The sequence below is a fragment of the Pleurodeles waltl genome, chromosome 3_1, assembly GCF_031143425.1.
Source record: "Pleurodeles waltl isolate 20211129_DDA chromosome 3_1, aPleWal1.hap1.20221129, whole genome shotgun sequence".
NCBI classification, from domain to species: domain Eukaryota; kingdom Metazoa; phylum Chordata; class Amphibia; order Caudata; family Salamandridae; genus Pleurodeles; species Pleurodeles waltl.
This window is the reverse complement of record NC_090440.1, coordinates 492,090,176-492,110,013: the sequence shown is the minus strand read 5'-3', so window position 1 is coordinate 492,110,013 and position 19,838 is coordinate 492,090,176. Positions and strand designations below refer to the sequence as shown.

At 39.6% G+C, this 19,838-nt stretch overlaps 1 protein-coding gene across 2 annotated transcripts in view; it reads right to left on the bottom strand.

Moving 5' to 3' along the window:
- Nucleotides 1-19,838, bottom strand: part of MCTP2 (multiple C2 and transmembrane domain containing 2) — an 896,516-nt gene that overhangs the window by 49,234 nt on the left and 827,444 nt on the right. For both annotated transcript variants that reach the window (XM_069222757.1, XM_069222756.1), the window contains one exon: nt 6,348-6,445. In XM_069222757.1, coding sequence (XP_069078858.1) covers nt 6,348-6,445 — 98 coding nt within the window. The remainder of the gene's footprint in view (nt 1-6,347; nt 6,446-19,838) is intronic.

Sequence of the window (19,838 nt, the reverse complement as noted above, 5' to 3'; positions counted from 1 at the left end):
GATCTCTCCACTCTAAAATGCTGCACCCTTTATTTGCAACATACACTTTAGCATTGATTATTCTGTCTTTGTTCTGGATGTTCTCTCAGAAATATCCCATCATGTCCATCTCTTATCTGCTAAATACTAATGTGCAGATATCTGGAGGACACCACCTCCACTTCTTTCCATTCTTGTTCTAATATCTTACCTAAATCTATTGTAATGGGTGATCTGGAGTCCGTGTGACCACCATGTTGAATTCACCAATTTTAATTTTACACACAAGGTCTTCCACCTTTTCTGAAATAATATCCTCGGCTAACACATTGATGAGCAAGCTCTCACTCGGTGACAGAACCAATCTTTTTCCACTTGTGATTTCCATCATTTTGTTAACTGTTGCAGACGCCTCTTGACTATTTACATAAACTGCGTGACTTTTTTCTGCACTTCATACATTCCTTGCCTATTGCAGAGCAATTATTTGAACTGGCTATGTGACTCTTGGAAACACAACTGAAACATATCCCCAATTAAATAGATTGACTTTTCTCACTTTTCCTTAAGTTAGGTTATCAAAGGGATCTTAGGTTTTGCTATCACTGCATTTTCAGTGGCTGATTTCTTTTTACTCCTCCTAGTTCTTTAGATGCAGCCACCGATCTTTCTAGTCCCAAAGCAATTTCTAATGTTTCTTGAAGAGTTGGGTTTTTGCAACACAAAATATGTTCCTTGACCTTGTTGTCATAACAATTAAATCACCAACTGGTCCCTTAAATATTGATCAATTAGGCTCATGAATTCGCATGTGGCTGCTAGAATTCCGAGCTCAGCTAAGTAACTGTCAATAGTTTCATGAGGCACTTGTTTCCAAGGGAAAAATGTGTGCCTCTCAACTATTATACTAGGATCCACTTTAAAATGATTACCATATCTTTTGCTGCATCTGTGAAAATATCCCATTTAACTGAAGCTGGTAGAGTCATTTGAGATTGATGGCCAAAGATTCTTTGACCTTCGGTCCCAAAACAGTTGTACAAAACAGCTTTTCTTCTTGTGGCACTAACATTCACTCCATCAATGGGTAGAATGTAACTTTCATATGTTCTGTACCACTATTGCCATTTGTTTCTGGGAGCACCAGGTTCAGGCATGAAAAATACTTACAGATTAACATTTCTAACTATCAAATTAAAGTGAAAAATGAATAAAATAGTAGAAAAACACTATTTACCACTATGCTGATAATGGTATTTACAGCTGCTCCTTCAACCAATCACGGAAAAACACTTAGCATCTAACAGCACTGCATGATAGAGCAACCAAGGAGAGGAGAGATAACAAGAGCCACAGAGGTAGTCACTGCGAATTGTCTGTAAGGTGAGTCACACTGTCTTCAATCAGAATTTACTTATAGAGTATTATTGTGCTGACAGAACAGCAAAATGGCTTTTGAAAATGTACTGAAAAACATGCTATAGAATGTGGACCAATAGGCGATTTTTTTTTTTAGAAATACTTTGTGTACATGAAATGTGCGTATTCCTGCTCATGTCGTACTTGTAAATTGAACAGAATTTCACTAGGAACAGTTTAAAAAACACGAAATGCCACCACATTTGCCTTGAATGCAAGCAGCTTCCTTCTTATGTTGTGCTTTTTGACAGTAACCGGAGAGTTGTGTGTGTTTCTTTGACTCATGCCCATGTCCCTCCAATGCCACAACTTCCTGCATGTGTTCTGCTTGCATTCTGAAAGCACCTTATCCAATCCGGGGACATCCTTCCCTTTACTTTAACATTTTTATTCTATTGTGCTCGCAGATTTGTGTTACCTGAAAAGAAAGTAAAAGCGGCAAGAGTGCTTAAGTGTATCTCATTAAGCCAGATAGTTTTGTGCCAATGTATCTAATATGCCCCTCTTTGTTAAACGTGCCTGCAAACAGTTAGCAGGTGGTATTTCTTCTGTAGTCGCCTGCTCAGAGCTACGCGTCTTGCAAATGTTCCTCTGCAGTTGCCAAGTCAGGGAACCAAATATCTTGAAGATATAGTACCATGAAGTCAAACAGGCTGTCTTCAATAGACTGAAGCCACCAGATCTCCCTGACCACCCTGGGTGCTAGTAGACAGGATGTTAGAAATCAGGTTACTGGTTGACTGAGGTGTGAGCTCTGTCAAGCAGCAATCACATTCCTAGTCAGTGTAACACACAAGCAAACCCCAGATTAACCTGTGCTCAACCCTTTGGTAGCTTCGCACAAAGCAGTCAGGCTTAACTTAAAGGCAATGTGTAAATTATTTTTGAAGTACTTCAAAAATAATAAAGTGAAAACTTAACACAAGAAGAATCCTACACCAAACTAGAAAAACAGAGTGAATAGTTTTAGTGTACTGTGGAACATATAAAATAAGACCAAAACAACAAAAATCCAATCAGTAGAACTGGAGACATGCAGTTTTAAAGGTTCCAGTGCATGTAGCACCGAAAAGAACAAAGTGTCAACTGTGGTTATGTTGTCGTGCTGGACTGGGACAAAGGCACAAGTTCAGTCCAACCGTGATGGGACAGGGACCCAATCAGGCACGTAGAACAAGAGTACCTTAAATCCTAGCTGCAGGGCAATGCAAAGTACTTGCCTAAAATTGCAATGGTTAGTGTCAAGAAATTGTCAACATGTAGCCTGTGATGCAAAGTCCTGCACTAAAATGCGTTGTGCAGAAAAGTCAGTGACCACTGACGGCAGCTTACAATGTGAGGCCCTGCATCATCACCAACAAAGCAGTTGGGATGTGTCATGTTGGGCCGGACCTGGTGAAGCTGCTGGGACTTGCAAGGACGTGCACTGAGCTGGGCAGGTTGCCTGCATCGAGATGTGTTGTGTTGGGCCGGCCTGGCAGAATCACTGAGGCAATGTATGGTCCTGCATTTGAGGTACGAGGAGCTGTGGGGCGCTTGACCGGTTGTCGGCTTCAAGATGCATCATGGTGGATGAAGCTTGTGGAGCTGTTGAGGAGATGGGTGGCCTGCATCAAAAGTCTGTGGAACAAAGAAGCCTGTAGTGTCCCTGTGGCTTAAGAACAGGAGGTGATTAAAAAATGACCCTTGCAGATCGTGAGATCCAGGGACACACAGGACTTCAGCAGCTCACAGCGGAAGAGTCCTGTTGCAGCAACAGCAGTGCTACGGAAGCACAGCAGTCATTGGGCAGCAAAGCAGGTCAGCAGGGCAGACTTTATAGCTGGGCATTGTTACACACGGCTAAGCTATGTATTAAGAATCCTTGATTTAGAACAAGGAATGTGGGGTTCACCTGTCCTGTAAGTTCTAGACGTGAAGGTAGCATTCCAGGGATGTCAGTTTGGAGTATGACTGCCTGAGGGATAGCTATGCTTAAGCTGCAGTGGGAGTCTCTTATAATAAGCCAGCTGAATGTACCTTGGTGTGGCCTGTCTTCACTCCAGCGGTACAGGAGGCAGTCATAATTCCTGGCAGAGTCCACAGGTTCCTAATTGATCTGAATAGTCGGGGTCGAAGGTCCACTATGTTTACCTGGGACCCACTTTGAGGTAGGAGAAACTTACAAAGGTTTCCATCACTCAGAGGTGCTTGGAATTTCCTGCCTCCCTTCCCTGAACCCAGATTGTCTGGAGTCACAATTGGCTGGTATCAAACCAATTTGTGAATGTGCATGAGTTGAAAGTGTGGTACGTGACAACTCCTCTCCCAAGTTAACTCACAGCAGCCTATCCTGCCAACACCTATCTTCCCCTTTGTCTCACTGTCTAGAAGCAAAACACAAAAGACTAACTGCTAGCTACACCTACTCATATGCCTCAGGAACAGACTGCAGGCACCCAATGGTTAGGACAATAAAATGCCAACTTTCTAAAAGTGGTATTTTTAAAATCAAGACTAAAAATCAAAATTTACCATCAAAGAGAGCCTTTAATTACAATTCCTTAGACACCAAACGTTCCTATCTGTTCCCAATTGAACGTTATTACTTATCAAATATAATACGGTAACCCAGTGTTATCCTATGGGCGAGGTAGGCCTTGTAGTACCAAGAAAATTAATTTTTGGTGGGGGGTCACTACCGGGACATGTAAGACTTTAAAGTACATGTCAATTTTTCTTACATGTACTGTACCATGCCCTCTGGGACGGTCAGGGACTACCCTGGGGGGACATATATGTATTACAAAATAAGGTTTGGGCCCGGCAAAAGGTTACTATTCCAGGCTGACATGGCTGTTTAAAAACTACACACAGCGGCTGCATTAGCAGACCTGAGACATGTTTAAAGGGCTACTTAAGTGGGTGGCAGAATCAGTGCTGCAGGCCAACTAGCGGCATTTATTTTACAGGCGCTGAGCACATGTAGTACATCTTTGATAGGCACTTATAAATAAATTAAATGTGCCAATTGGGTGTAAGCCAATTCTACCCTGCTTAGAGGAGAGCACACAAGACAAGCATGCTAGCTCTGGTTAGCAGTGGCAAAGTGTGCAGATACTGAAAACCAAAAATAAATGGGTTAAAAAAACAGCAAAAAACGAAGGGTAAAGGCAAAAAGTTTCAGGGTGACTCTGCAGACAGGACTAAGTTCAAAAATATTAAACTAGATAAATAAATGACGATAACATGGCTAGCTAAAATAAATAATGCAAGCTGTAGTCTGGATATGCCCGAACTGTTTAGTAACCCGAAGGACCTGACATCTTAATGGAAACAATAATTAAAATCTCATGCCTAACCTGGTGTGGATTCATTACGGAACATACTGAAAGTTCTAAGCACAATGTTATCAACCACAGATGAATAACATACTTCTGGCATAGGACCTTATCTTTTTGGGTCTTAAATAGTCACCACAGATATTTACTCACTCAGTTAAAACTGAACACAATATACTTCATGGTTGTTTTCCTAGAACCAGTTTCTTATTCTCTGTGTCCATGTGACTTTCATTCCCTTAAATATCCATTGCATTTTATGTTCTTTTGTACATTTTATTCTCAGTTAAGGAAATGTTTCTTTTTGCCGATTGTAAGGCAAACAGATTTAAGAAAATGTAAACACGTTATGTTATATGTGCAATTGTTGTCTTCGATTTACATATGTTTGGCTATGGTTGAATATATTCCTTATTCAATCAAATAGAGAAAGACTGCTATTCAAAGAAAAAAAAACTTTCTTGATCTTGTTCAAATGTTTATTTGGAATTTTAACAATTGAATTATGGTATCTAAAGGGTTCTGAATGAGGGCACTTCCTAGAAAAAAAAAAGCTTTCATAAAACAACACTAAGAAGAACAAAAGCATTTATATATTTCCTTTCAAGAAATCACATTTCTTTTCAATCTTGTCACTGCTCAAATATGCACAAATGTTTATAGTACAACTGTCCATACAGGAGCTTAATTCCTCCACAGGTACACTGGCACGCTCCCCACAACTTCAGTGCGTGTGAGGGGAGTTTGTTAAAATATTCTTCAAGAAAAATGAAGCTACCTTCAACATTTAAATTTGCTTTTGTGTCTGAGAGAGCGAACCAGCCAGACAAATGTGGGCATATTTTTATGATTTTATGTTTTGAGGTAATATATCTATTAACCCATACAGTTAAAAGGACACTGCTCATTCACCACTTACGGAAGTCTCCTACATGAAGGAACACCTCAATGAGGAATGGCATATTCCCTTTGCACAATACTCAATATTGGTGAAGATGCTTTATGAAAAGCTTTGGAAAAAATTTCACAAATTCTCTGTTATGCCTCAAGCTAGTCTCTGAGGCTTTGAATTATTTTCACACTGTCAATAAAACCCTTACATGATGCTGCAATGAGCAAAATACATTGAAAGATGAACAATGAATTCATCTGACAAAGTTCTTCCTTCTCGGTGAACTAGGGTGCACTTCCTTTCATCACAAAAATTTCAAACACAAACTCTTGGCCTTCAAGGATGACAGAATTTCAACAATAGCATAATAGGTTCAATAGCAAATTTTCCACTCACTTAACTGCTTTTTTCAAGAATGCTAAGTAATAAATGAACATGCACTAAGTATACACCGTTGTTCAGCAATTACTGTATAGTTGGTGGTATTGTTATGCTTTAATATGTGGTGAGGCAGAGGAATACTGTACACATGGAAGACAACAAAAGTAGAGAAGGAATTTGCAATTATTCTTAAAGTAAACTCATATAATGTATCCAATCTTGTGTGGCAAGTGAACAAGAAATGTGACAAAACCTAAGCGTTTTCCTAAAGGTGAAGATAATTTTTAATATTTTAAGTGTCAACAAGTGTTAATGGCAAGAGGATGTTTTTGTCACCATAGTGGAGAAGTACTTGCCTTTTGAACATCAGATGGAACCCTAGAGAGGAAATCTAATAACTCATTATTGTCGATAGAATCAGGATTTCTGAGCTTCTTGGTAAATTTGTTGATCCCTGAAAAACAACAACACATTTATGAAAAACGCATGTATAGAGGCACACACATTTTGCACAACAATAAGCAGGGCCACTGGAATTATGTGATTGTGCAGCTGTGACAATATTCACATATTTGCTGCATGGTCTACAGATTTAAAAAAAATATAGTTTCTAGCTCAAACGGTTCAAAAGTCACTAAAAATGCAGCGACGTATTATTATGTGGTGAAAGCCGCTTTGCAAAGCTGGACTTGTCACCTTTATGTAGCATATTATTATATTTGGGTGTTAAATTGGTACTAATGAAATGTAACTAATGCCCAGACAGTGTTACCAAGTTTAAAAATGACAAAATAATGAAGTAATACTATTAACAAATCTGCACACATTATGCCACATATTTTACAATTTCTTGACGCATAATTTACTCAACCCTGCCACATAATTTGGCCCTCTTCTGCCATATAATTCCAGTGGCCCTGGTTATACGTCTGACATAATTTTAGAGAACTTTTCCAAATAGTTACCATTTATTTCATTGTACATATACATCTTCACACTCTAAATTGTCTAAGATTTCAGTGTCCTTTGCAAAGGAAATACACACATTTCACAAGGTATATTTTGGTGAGATAGGCTTACAACTGCACATTTTGCTGCAGTTTGATCAGTTGGATTTCATACTGTGATAAACAATTAGCACTGGGTTTTCTACAAGACATATTTAAGGACAAATTTCAACAAACCTGAATTTGAGAAACATCCATTTTGCTCTGACAGTGTGTCATCTAGCAATAAGTTAATACTCTATATTCAACAAGATAAATGCATAGCCAGCTATCAACTTGCTTTACATGAACCAGGTATTTTAATTCCAATATTCATTTTAAAAAGTAACATGCTTGAGACCATGAAGAACAAGTTACTTTCCCTTTGTAATGCTCTTTTTGATGGATACTCGATTGAACTACAGATTCCTTACCTTTAGATTATTCCCTAAGCGCTGGACTACATATTGAAACTTTTCATGACAGTGCTCCTAAGCACTACTGGGTGGCACTTTGTGGCTCCACGTAGGCACCATTCTTCCCTGGAAGTAACAGAGCTGTATATAAGCACCACCCCTCCATGCCAATCTCAGTTTCTGGCTTGACTTTCTCCACTCCCTTGCACATGGCACACAAAAAAAACGTCTGTACTATTGTGTAGATCTCCAATTTGAAGACTCTGCTGTTAGATAGAATATTCATCAGAAAAAGTGTTACCTAAATTGAGTAACTTGGTATTCTAATGGATACTTCTAACCCCAGATTCCTCACCTTTAGAAAAGATACAAAAGCAGTACCACCAAAAGGTGAATTATCCGTGGAGTGGGCTTAGACCAGAAAATCATGCAGTACCGAACAGGCAAAATGCCCTTCTCTATGGACTTGTTTTCAAGGCAATCGTGAATTGTGAAAGTGTGTAAAGATCCCATGTCACAGCCTCATCAGTGTCAAGGACATGCACTTTGAATGCCACAAAAGTGATAGCAGCCATAGTACTTGTCGAATGGGCTCTCAGACTTCCCAGATCCTGTGTTTTTTGGGCCACAGCATAGCCTATCTTAATACAGAGGATTATGTACCTCGCCAGTGTCCTTTTCAGCACAGCATGTTTCTTCGCCACCCCAGAGAACCCCACGAAAAAATGGTCGCCCACCGGATGGTCCAGGATACTACTAGAATTTTTGTTTTCTTTTGGGATCTATTCAATAGAGCTTCTTCTCTTCTGAGGGGTAAGGCAAGGAAGAGAACGCCAGGAGAGTGATAGAATGCATGAGATCGAGATGCCTTAGTGAATTTCAATGTTTTTTCATTTAAAACATGGCGTTTTCACTGACATTTTAACTTAACTACAACAGCACTTCAACCTTTAAAATATATATACATATAGTAGTTTATTCAAACAATGTATGGTCATTTACATAGAATGCATCATCATATAAAAACACAATTTATTTTATTAAAACATAAAAAAATAAAAGCAGTACCTTTACAACACCAAAAAACGTGTATAAAACAACATAAAATGGCATCCATGGGGATTTCCAAGGCTACATAATAAATAAAAGAAATACATATACAACATCGTCAAAAGTGTATTCTACAGCAATACAACCTAAAATGACATCCACAGGGATTTTCAGAGCTACATATTCACATATGGTAGATAATATTAGATATACTAGCTATTAGCTAACAACTTGCTTTTAATATTCCAGGCAAGGAGGAGGTACTTTGATAAAAAACACAAGCTGATCTATACGCATAGCTTCTACAAGTCAAGAAATAACCATCAATCGATATTCCGGGACTACTCACCTTCTTCTGAACTTCACATAAGCCAGGGCAAAAGAACATAAAATGCTCTACTGATTCGGGACTGAGTCTAAACACTGGGCAAATCGAAGATGAGATCGACTGCATCCACTTACTTTTACTTAAATTCAAAAGCACATTTACATACCTGAATCGTAGCTAAAGTGCACATGCAAACGGTGGTTCTATAGAATCCATTAATGGCTCCAATCTTAAAGTGCATTTAGTTTCAAAGAACTGTAATTTAAAGTTTCCAGTGCTAGAGATTTAAAAAGAGTGCCACGGATGTAGTCCCAAAATCTTCCATTTAGCAAAAGTAGCATATCATGGTCTCCAGTTACTCCCACAATTCCCTCAGATCTAGTATATACAACCACTGTTTGATCTTCTTAAACCAAGGGATATGCCCAGCTACTTTATCAAGTGTCTGTATCTCAGCGACAGATTCTTTAACAGGAATCTGTGTCTTAACCGTCCATAGCCTCACTCAGAACACTAATGTTTTTAAAACGCCAATATGAGTAATACTTCTCAAGCCACGGTCAAGACGTAACGGGACCCGGGTTGTGTTTAGTGCTAGGTTAAGTATACATCTTATAAATTTATTCTCAACTGTCTCCAATCCCTTTGGCTGTTCCAAACCCCACAATTTGATCCCCTACAGAGCTGCACCCAGCCTTCAGCATCAATAAATCTCAAGCACGGGGGAAATGGGGCACAATGCAGATGTGTTTAATTTTGTTAACAATCGCCACCTCTACGTGTTGCAATGACATTTGACTATTTTGGATCTGGGCACACCATGACAGATTACTAGACAACTTAGGCCCTCAGTAGACGAAAACCTTGACCTGTTAAGAATCTTTGTTACCAACCTCAGTTTCCCTTTAAAAGTTCGATAAGGCTAAAAAGTAATACATTTAGTTTTCGGACAGTTAATCTCCAGGCCAAATTTTTCACAAACATTAGCGAACATATTTAATACGCTCTGCCTGCCCATTCGTGTTTTCAAGGTCAACAGCGTATCATTAGCAATGAGAAGCACTGGTATCAATTGACACCCTAATTTAGGGGATCAGCTCCGCTTTCATAAAGTGCATCAATTAACCCATTCATAAATACGGAGAAAAGTGTTGAGGCTTGGACACAATCTTGACAGACCCCTCTAGCGACATTATTTTTTAGGAGAGGGCACCACTCTTACCCCACCTAAGTTGTGGGTAGTTTCCTTCATGCAGGCAAACTATAAGTTGCGGCAAGCCTGGGGGCATCCCAGCATCCCTCAGAGCAATCCATAATTTGTATCACAGAATTTAATTGAAGGCAGATTTAGGATCCACAAACATAATATAAAGGTGCCCCTTCCTATCACAACAGTCTTCCAAACGATCAGCAAAAAACAGAACACTTGAGCCAAGGTGCTGGTATATGCCCTAGAGAAGATGTGACACCCATCTCTAAATTCGCCCTTTTCTGAATCGTTCAGTTTGGACCTCAATCCAGCAATGTTCCATAAGATCACTGATAAGTAATGATCAGCTACCTTAATCTGCAAGGTATCCATAGGTCGATGAGCTATACCATGCATTAAGGGTCCCTCTGCAGCCTTGTTCCCATCCAATCTGCAACTACCCTTTGGGCATGGTAGGGGCTGGGGTAGATTTTCTAATTGGGTAATTAAGCCATCATTTCTATATTTGTCCCCGCCAAATATACATTTGGGAGTCTCTACTTGGGCCAATACATGAAATATAGCAGTAGCCATCGGGCGTCACTCCATATTGTCAAGGTCCATGAGTGGCTCCAAATTATTACAAGTAGCAATTGTGGATTTCAGATGTTCCCATAGCCTATTCCAGGTAGGACCACCGCCAGATGGAGTTACTGTGTAGGGGTGATGAGATGTTTGTAAAAATACCCCAAGGGAACAATCCCTATACCATGTCAAACTCCCCCCTAATAGAGGCCCCTACCATGACCCCTTCTTCCTTATTTTGCTTTATTTCTCAAGACTGGGGGACAAAGTTCTAAGAAGGCAGCCACAACTTTTCCATTAATTTGAGACCAGCCAATCGCAATACATGTTTGAACCCGCAAATCCACTGATCCATTACGGATTCTCTGTGGTGTGAAATATAGAAATATTTTGATTATTAATCTCTCAAAAAATAGTGAACAGATTTAACAAAATCATAAAAAGCATGCTTTCCGGACCTCGATCTACCTTTCTACCTTTGTCAAATTTGGAGTCATTACATTCAGTAGTTTGGGCTGTCACTGTGTCTAATTTTCCTATGGAAAAATTAATGGGGAAGACTTGTTTTGGGGCTCCCCATTTTTCTTGACCCCCGATTAACAGATTGCCCTGAAACGTTCCAAAGATAAGCTGAGGTAGAAGAACATTTTTTGGAAAGTTTTGTGAGGATTTGTCAAACAGCACCAAAGTTATTAGAAAAACAAATAATGTTTTTCCTACGGAAAGTTGATCCTAACTAAAACTACTCAGTGGTGACCGCCACTGTGTGATTTATACCTTGTAAAATAGTAGTATTTACAAGAAGAGGTATGGCATCCCAAATCGAATCTTTTATGATAACACAGATCATGGTAGAGTGGTGAGTGATAGTTAATATGGTGTGGCTACCAACATGAATACACTGTGAATGGAGGGGTGCAAGTTATAATAAACTGTGGCATAAATTATAAAAGTATATGTTCCAAAGTTAAAGTACAAGTTACTTACCTTTGGTAACAAAATATCTGGTAGAGACACCACCTACTGACATGCAAGGGTATTGCTCGAAGAAAAATCTCCGGATCCAGTCTGACGCCTGGGGGGAAAATTCTAAGGTAAGGAATCTGCAACTAGAAGTCTCTATCAGATATTTGGAAGTACTTTAAATTTTGTTTGTGGCTGAAGAATATATAAAGGTATATTAATTTAAAGGTGGTGCATAAATTATAAATTTAAGGTATAACTATAATTGAAGAATTTCTAATGTTTTTGTCTTTTCAGTTTGGTTTGTATAGAAAGAATAAATATAAATAAAGTCTTCCTAACTATAAAAAAGGTTTAATCTTTGCTTTTTTTCATCGAATTTTTTTTTTTTATTTGTTATAAAACATTTTTTTAAATTGAGTTTACTGTCGTCGAGTGTAGTGTCATTGAGTGCAGAATGGTACAACAGAGTGGAGAAGAGTGTTGTGGAGAGGAATGCGGTACGATGGAGTGGAGAACCGTAGAGTGGAGTGTTGTATAGTTCAGTGGAATGTAGTAAAGTGGAGTGGTGTGTAGTATAGTGGAGTGGCATAGAGTGGAATAGCATAGAGAGGAGTAGTGTACAGTGGAATGGCCTAGAGTAGATCAGAGTACAGTGGAGTGATGTTGTGTATACAGTGGAAGAGTATAAGAGAGTACAGTTGAGTGCCATAGAGTGCAGAGGCACAGAGTGGAGTGGCACGCACTGGAGTGAGGTACAGTGTAGTGGTATACAACAAACTAGCATAGACTGGAGTGTCGTTGAGTAGAGTGGTGTAGAGTGGAATAGCGTATAGTGCTGTTTCGTACCGTGGAGTGTCAGATTGTAGTGGTATAGAGTAGGAGGAGTAGTGCAGTGGCATTCAGTGGAGTGGTGTAGAGTGTACTGAAGAGAGTGGAGCTACGTACACTTGATTAGCGTAAAGTGGAGAACCAGAGGGGACTAGCATAGAGTTCAGAGGTACAGACTCCAGTAGCATAGAGTGAAGTGGATTAAAGTGGAGTGGCATGGAGCAGGGTAGAGTAGGCTAGAGCAGAGTAGGGCACAGTGCAGTGGCATACAGTGAAGTGGCATAGAGTGGTGTGCCGTACAGTTGGGGTTTTGTACAGAGTATTACTGTACAGTGGAGTAGTAGAGTGGAATGGTATATAGTGGACTGTTCTAGAGTTGACTGGCATAGAGTAAAATGAGGTATAATGAAGTAGCATACAGTGGAACAGCGCAGAATAGCGGGGAGTGTAGGGGTGCACACTGGAGAGGCATACAGTGGAATAGCATACACTGGAATGGGGTAGAGAGGTGTGGTGTTGGGTGTAGTGGCATACAGCGGATTATTATGGGCTGAAGTGGCTTAGAATGGGGTACAGTGTAGTGGCATAGAGTGGGATACCGTAGAGTGGAGTACTGCAGAGTGAAGTCGGGTACAGTGTAGTGGATAGACTGTAGTGGCATACAGTGTAGTCGTATAAAGTAGAGTGCTGTAGACCTGAATAACATTGAGGATCACTGGTGTACAGTGTAGTGACATAAAGTGGAGTACCATGTACCATATTGGCGAAGAGCAGTGTGGCGTGGACTTGAGTGTCATACAGCGGAACAGCAAAAAGTGTAATACAGGAGAGTGGATTGTCGTAGAGTTGAGTGGCATACAGTGCAGTGCCATAGAATGCAGTCATGTACAGTGTAACAGCATACAGTGGATTGTTGTAGAATGGAGTGGCATACAGTGAAGTGGCGTAAAGTGCAGTGGTGTACTGAGGAACAGTGTACAGTACAGTTTTGTACACTGAAGTGGCGTACAGAGGAATGGCATAGAGTGAAAGTGCAGAGTGGAGTTGCATACAGAGAAATAGTGTACTGTGGAGTTGGGTACATTGTATTGCATAGTTTGTTTTGGTGTACACTGGAGTGTCATAAAATGGAGCTGTATAGAGTGTAATAATGTACATTCTAGTGGCATATAGTTGATTAGGATAGAGGGTGACAGAGTGGAGAGGTGTAGAGTGAAACAGCATAGACTGGAATGGTGTACAGTGGAGTGTGGTAATTGGAACAGGAAGCGTGAAAATGTGTTAATGAATGTAGATGTAATGTGGAAGGAAAATATATTGGTGTGGTGTAAATGGTAAATTTTGGTAATATGTGTGAATATGTAAGTAGTGTTAAAGTTCTAAATACTTAGTAATATAATGTGCCGTCATATACCGCAGTACCTTTGTGGTAATCATGGTACATGCACATGATAAGGCAGAATGTGATTGGCTAGTTGATGTGTTTATCAAAGGTACAAGTCAGCATTGTTTTTTTCAGCACATCTTGTCTGCAAACTGCTTTTCGCTGCGTTGTGGGTTAGGGTCTTAGAGTGAGGTAAGTACTAGGTTTTATTGTTGTTCCCCACTCATTACCACTTTTATTAAAGTTTTACTAGGTAGAGACATGTATTTAAAATGTTCTATACATTTTTACAGCATTTGAGGGGAATTTTTTTTTTTAAGTTGTGGGGCAATTTTTAGGTATTACTGCAGTACTGTATACACTTATTACTGAAGATTTAAATATGTTAAATATAGAAAATACACTGTAGTGCCTGATATTTTTACAATATGGAGTACTACAGTGCATTTTTAATATTTTAATTTATTATGTTTTTACATTTATTTTAGGTACTGCAGTACTTCTGAGGCAGTACTCCATATTTTTTTAATTTATAGCTACTTATAAATATTTTACCTCCCTATTACCACTTTAACAAAGTGGCAAAAGGTGGTGGATAAATACCAAACCTATTACTTACCTACATCTAAAAGTGAAATGCAGAACATAGGCAAAGTGTACCTAAAAACAACATGGCTGTCTTTAACTTTTGTAAAGTCCATCATTAGTCAATCACATAATGACTTGTCATTGCCATGTACCGTGGTATTTCCACAAAAGGCACCCTGCCTTAGAACACCATAATACAAGAAAAAGACTATAGGTGGTACATCCTTCTCTGTTCAAGCAGCCAAACTATGGAAATCTACCCCCAACTAGAAGAGCCGCAGATAACTATCTTGTCTTCAGAAAACTACTCAAGAGTTGGCTCTTTCCTTCATAACCCAAATATTCAAACGACTATGGACTGCATATGCCTATGTTGATAAATATTTTTTTTTGATTGTGTATATTCTAGTTATATATAGTTCTTTAGAAAGTAGGTATTGCTACTATGTCATAACAATAAACTACACACACTCTTTAAACCTGTTTAACTAAGTATATTTACTCATGGTTTAAATATGTATATGGATGTACATATATGTGTGCATATGTGTGTGTATTCATGTGTGTGTGTGCATAAATATATATATATATATATATATATGTGTGTGTGTGTGTATGTTATTCTATGCTTAACATGTTCGTAGGTCATTGCATAACTCCTAGATAAGTTGTTATACTAGATACTTATGAATCCCTGCTCTCATCTTATATCACACTTATCTACCCATCTCCATATGTTATGTCTCTATCAATCTATCCTCCATTCCCACTCTGACTCATTCCAAACCCATTCTACTTTCATCTCCTAAATAACTCTGCCTAAGCTCTTCCCTCCGCTTCCACATCTAACTCACCCAAACCTCACTTTACTACCATGATCTCCCAAACAACTCTACTATATTCTCCCTCATTTATTTCACCCTGCTACTATGATCTCCCTAACCCCTTCCACAGACTCTTCCCTCCTCCATCCTCCCTTTACTCATCCCAAACCTAAATCCTATTACCATAAACTCCCAATTAACACTTCTGGATTCTTTCCTCCTCCATCCCTCCATTACTCCAGTCAATCTAACTAACATATCCATGGATCAAATTAACTCAGAATAATACTAAAACTGTACTCATAGTTCCCTATACTAATCCACCACTAATTCTTGTTGGGTTCCGGAGTAGCGTGCTACTCACCGAAAAGCGCTGCGACGCCTCGTCAGGGGTAGGAAGCACTATATAAATACTATTACAATACAATACAATACAAAATACAGTGTAAGTTCCCAAAAATATTGCAACAACAGATATCACTAAGTTAAAATGCCTTGTAACTTAACAAATATTTACCCTACTTATATGTAGTACCCAAAAAGATCATAGATTCATCATCATGTCTAATTCTGCCAATTGTGCTCTCTGATATATATATATATATACACACACATATATATATATATAGATATATATACACACACATATGCAACAGAAAAAAACAAAGGTTAGTGTTGTTATAGTTAGGTGAGAATTTCAGTGACAAGGTAACACTATAAACTCAAAACACCACTGAAATGCACGAGTTATAGTTATCTCCAGTAAATATAACTCATGCTGTAACTTTACTGTTACTCGCGCCCCGCCTTGCACAGTCTTGCAGTCTTGTTTTCAATGTCAATTCAAATGCTGCAGTGATGTTATCAATTAAGTCAAAGAACATGTCATGACTGATGTAATATATGGTGTAATTAGCAGAGCATGGTGAGGTTGCAAGTTATAGTTACCTTAGCGTATGAGTTAGCGTATTAGAGATAAATATAACTGTGAATTTCAGTGTTTTTTTGCGTTTTAAACATTACCTGTCATTTTCACATAACTATAACATAACTTTAACCTTTAATTTTTCAGTGAATTTGTAGTTTGTTTTTTAATGTAAAGCAATATTTTTTCTACCACAGGTAAAGCCAACCCCCTGCTGTGCACAGCCTTTGGCCATGCATGGTGGGGATGGGGGTTAGCCACAGGGCCTGGCTTGGAACCAGGCCTTGTGTCCAACCCCTATGGGCAACCAACCCAACACCATGCACTGCCTTCGGCAACACCAAAATATTAAAAGTGAGTCCATTGGCTTTATCAAGGGGTGAGAATATCAATATATATATTCAGCTATTCTGCCAGGAGAACAGGGGCTGCCAGAGCGGACTCCATTCCCCACTACACCTTGCACCAAGAGGCTTGATGCTGCATTTCCCGCCCTGAGTTAGCCCTGAAAAGTGCGCTACACGTCTAGCAGGCTATTCTGCCAGGAGGACTAGGGAGAAGTGAGGGGACTTCCTTTGCCACTACACCTTGCGCCAGGAGGTGCTGTCACTGTATTTCCCACCCTGAGCTAGTGCTGATAAGCAAGCTACATGCTAGCTGTGCAGTGCGTACCAAGGCAAAACCCGGGCCATGGACAGGTCCATGCTGCACTGGTTGGTGCCCGGCAGAGGCAGGGCCACCCCCTAATATACATCTATAAGGGTACTGTTTTTAACTATCGTATTTACCTTTAATCTTTGTGGTGCCCTCACTAGCCAAACCCCTAATTGTGGGTCCTAACAAGATCTGTGTTAAAATGGGCAAGAGAAAAGCCACTGAGACTCTGGCACGTAAAAGAAATGAAAGCTCTAAGTTGACTACTTTAGATAACTGGGGGCATCTCAAGGTAATGCAACTTTGGTTGACAGTGACTATCCAAATGAGGATGTTGAGTCACTTTTGGAGGGTAAAAAGATCAGGATCAAGAGGGACTTACTGAGTAAGACTGCTCCCATTTTTGGCACATGCTCTAAAATTAACCTACACAAAATAAAACCGGAACTGGCTATAGCACCTCCGCCTGATTTAGAGGTTAATTCATCTATGGCACGTGGTGAGAGGGAAACGGGAACCTTGGTAAATAGTCACTTAATGAATCTTGTTGGAAATGTTCAAGAAGAAATCGCATCTTTATAAGCCCAAGTGGCAGCACTGACAGGAGATGTTGGGAAGCTCAAGCGATAAATTCCCACCGAAAAGGAGGAAAGGGAAAGGCCTCCTACTGATTACCTTAACAATAGGTGCACCTCCGTAATCAACGATCGTGATAGGCTTAGGGCAGGCATCGATATGAATAATATGGGTTGAAGTCAAAAGTTCCACCCTAACCACCCCGCATCTTTCCAAACTTGGGTGTGTCCTCTCACAGAATTAGGTTGATGAGGGAAGGCCCTGCCAGGTACAAATTAGTGGTGTTCCACATAGAACATACGCAACAGATCGGGCCATTAAGCCTACAGCAAGGAAGCCTGTAAACACTATTATCAGAGGGGCCCATGAAGGTGAAGGGCATTGAAAGCAAGTAAGGCTCCTAGGTAGGGTCTATCTGATAAATGTGCCGGAATTAGGTGCTGCAGCAAGAGAGCCCGATGATTCACTTATAAACAATTGTACATATTTGATAAGAATAATATACAACTGCTCAATAATCTGGTTAGACATTGTTGCTAAAAGTTTGTATAATCCAACAGGGCCAAATGGCAGCTATAAAGAACTAAAGCTTAGACGCAAATATTTAGTTGAGGGTTCGGTGAGAGTTGACCTCTGAAAAACTCTCCCCTAAAAAATACCCAGATTCTGTTTAAATAAATCTGCCATTTTTAAATCCTCATGCCCCAAACTTTTATCCTTTGGACAGAGAGGAAGTAGGGATATCAATGAGGTGGTGCCCTTGTTCCTCTCTCCAGGAAAGCTGCAGAAATTGTACCTGTCCAAAAAAAGGGCCTTACAGGTTCAACATTGAATTATAGGCCAATCAGCCTTATAGATGTGTCACAGAAGATATTCTGATGGCAGATTCTGAGCACCCTCAAATCCTAGATTGAGGAAGCAGCTGTCTTGTCGGATCAGCAAGCCGGGTTCAGGAAAAATGTTAGCACCACGGATTAGGTGTTCAGATTTCTGGCCAGAGTCTGGAAAATGCAGTTATTCGGAAATCCATGTATTTGCAATCTTTGTAGACCTAATAAAATGTATTTGATCTAGTCCCCTGACGCAACCTCTGAGAGACACTAAGGAAGATGGGTATTCCCTTGTCATTACTTGAGATTCTAATTTGGTTACATTCTGGCACATACGCACAAGTTAGGTGGATGCATCAAGGAGAGATCACAGAATGAGTTAAGAGGGGTTAACGGCAAGGATGCGTGCTTGCCCTTACTTAAGATCTACCAAGCAAAAGCAGCAGCAAGCGAGCTGTATGGAGCTCATCAGTGGGGTCATGCTGGGAACACACCACTGGCATCTTTTGAACACAAATTTGGAAGAGCCTTAGTACAGTTACCAAAGAGCACCCCTATGCTGCCTTTAATGTGGGACATGGCATAAAGTCAACTGTGTATATGGCTAAATCACAGCCGATCTTGTACTGGTGGAGCTTGAGGAACACTCCGGCCCTAAAAAATTGTTGGCGTGTCTTAATGGAAATTGTAGCTCTGGATAAAGACAGGAAAATCAATTTGGTAGTGAGTTTAAAGGTCTCTCTTACAGCTTTGGGCTTTGACGAGTACAGGGGCACATTATTATTTAAACCAGTTCCTCTAACCATAGCACAACTGAAGGAAACCTACTGGGAGCACACTAGGGGCATGGAAGTAAAGAGACATGATAGAGGCTCCCTCATATCAGAATTTATGGATATTGAAAACTGCAATCATTTTGAGGACCTTCTTGAATATATAATGATCCCCCTAGCCAAGCAGTTAAATATCGCATTTTGTTATGGCACCCTTCCTCTTAAGAGTTTTACAAAAAAAAAAATGAAAGTTTACTTCTAATCACGGTACTGCATGCCCAGTTTGCCTCAGAGCTGATGAATCACTCAAACATGTTTTTTTCTTTTTTGTCCCAGTTGCGAGAGCTTGAGGAAATGTTGGATTACAACAGCTTGTGGGCAACTGGGGCCCAGGCAGTGTAATAGGGCACTTAGATTGTTGCGTGCAGAAACTTCTGATTTGTATGTTTGTGCGGTTTCCAAGTTCTTACTCAAAAGTTGGTGCATTAGATTAAACATGCTGACTCAATTATAACAGCTTTAGATGTTTAGTCTGGGTACCTATCATGGCCCTCTCCTTTGCACTGTTCTTTTAATACTGGCTTGGTTAGCTATTGCCAATGTTTTTAACTGGTCTCTGTAGGCCCTACTGTAGGGCACATTTTATCCTTTTTTCAAAACTTTAAAGTTATAGTACTTCCTTTTGGCAATATGGTTTCTTTACTGTGCAAAGATTATGGAATTTTATATTTGTATCCCTTTTGCTGCTCGTTGTTCCATGAGCATGTTGTCTTGTATGTATCGGTTTATTTTTTAACAAACAATTCTTAAAACTCACTGTTTTTATCTGAACCTTTATGGTTTTTAATGAACATAAAAATCAATATGAAAATATATATAAATGAAGCAGATATATCACCTTGTAATCAAATGTATATTTCAATAATTCTCACAATGCAATGTTTT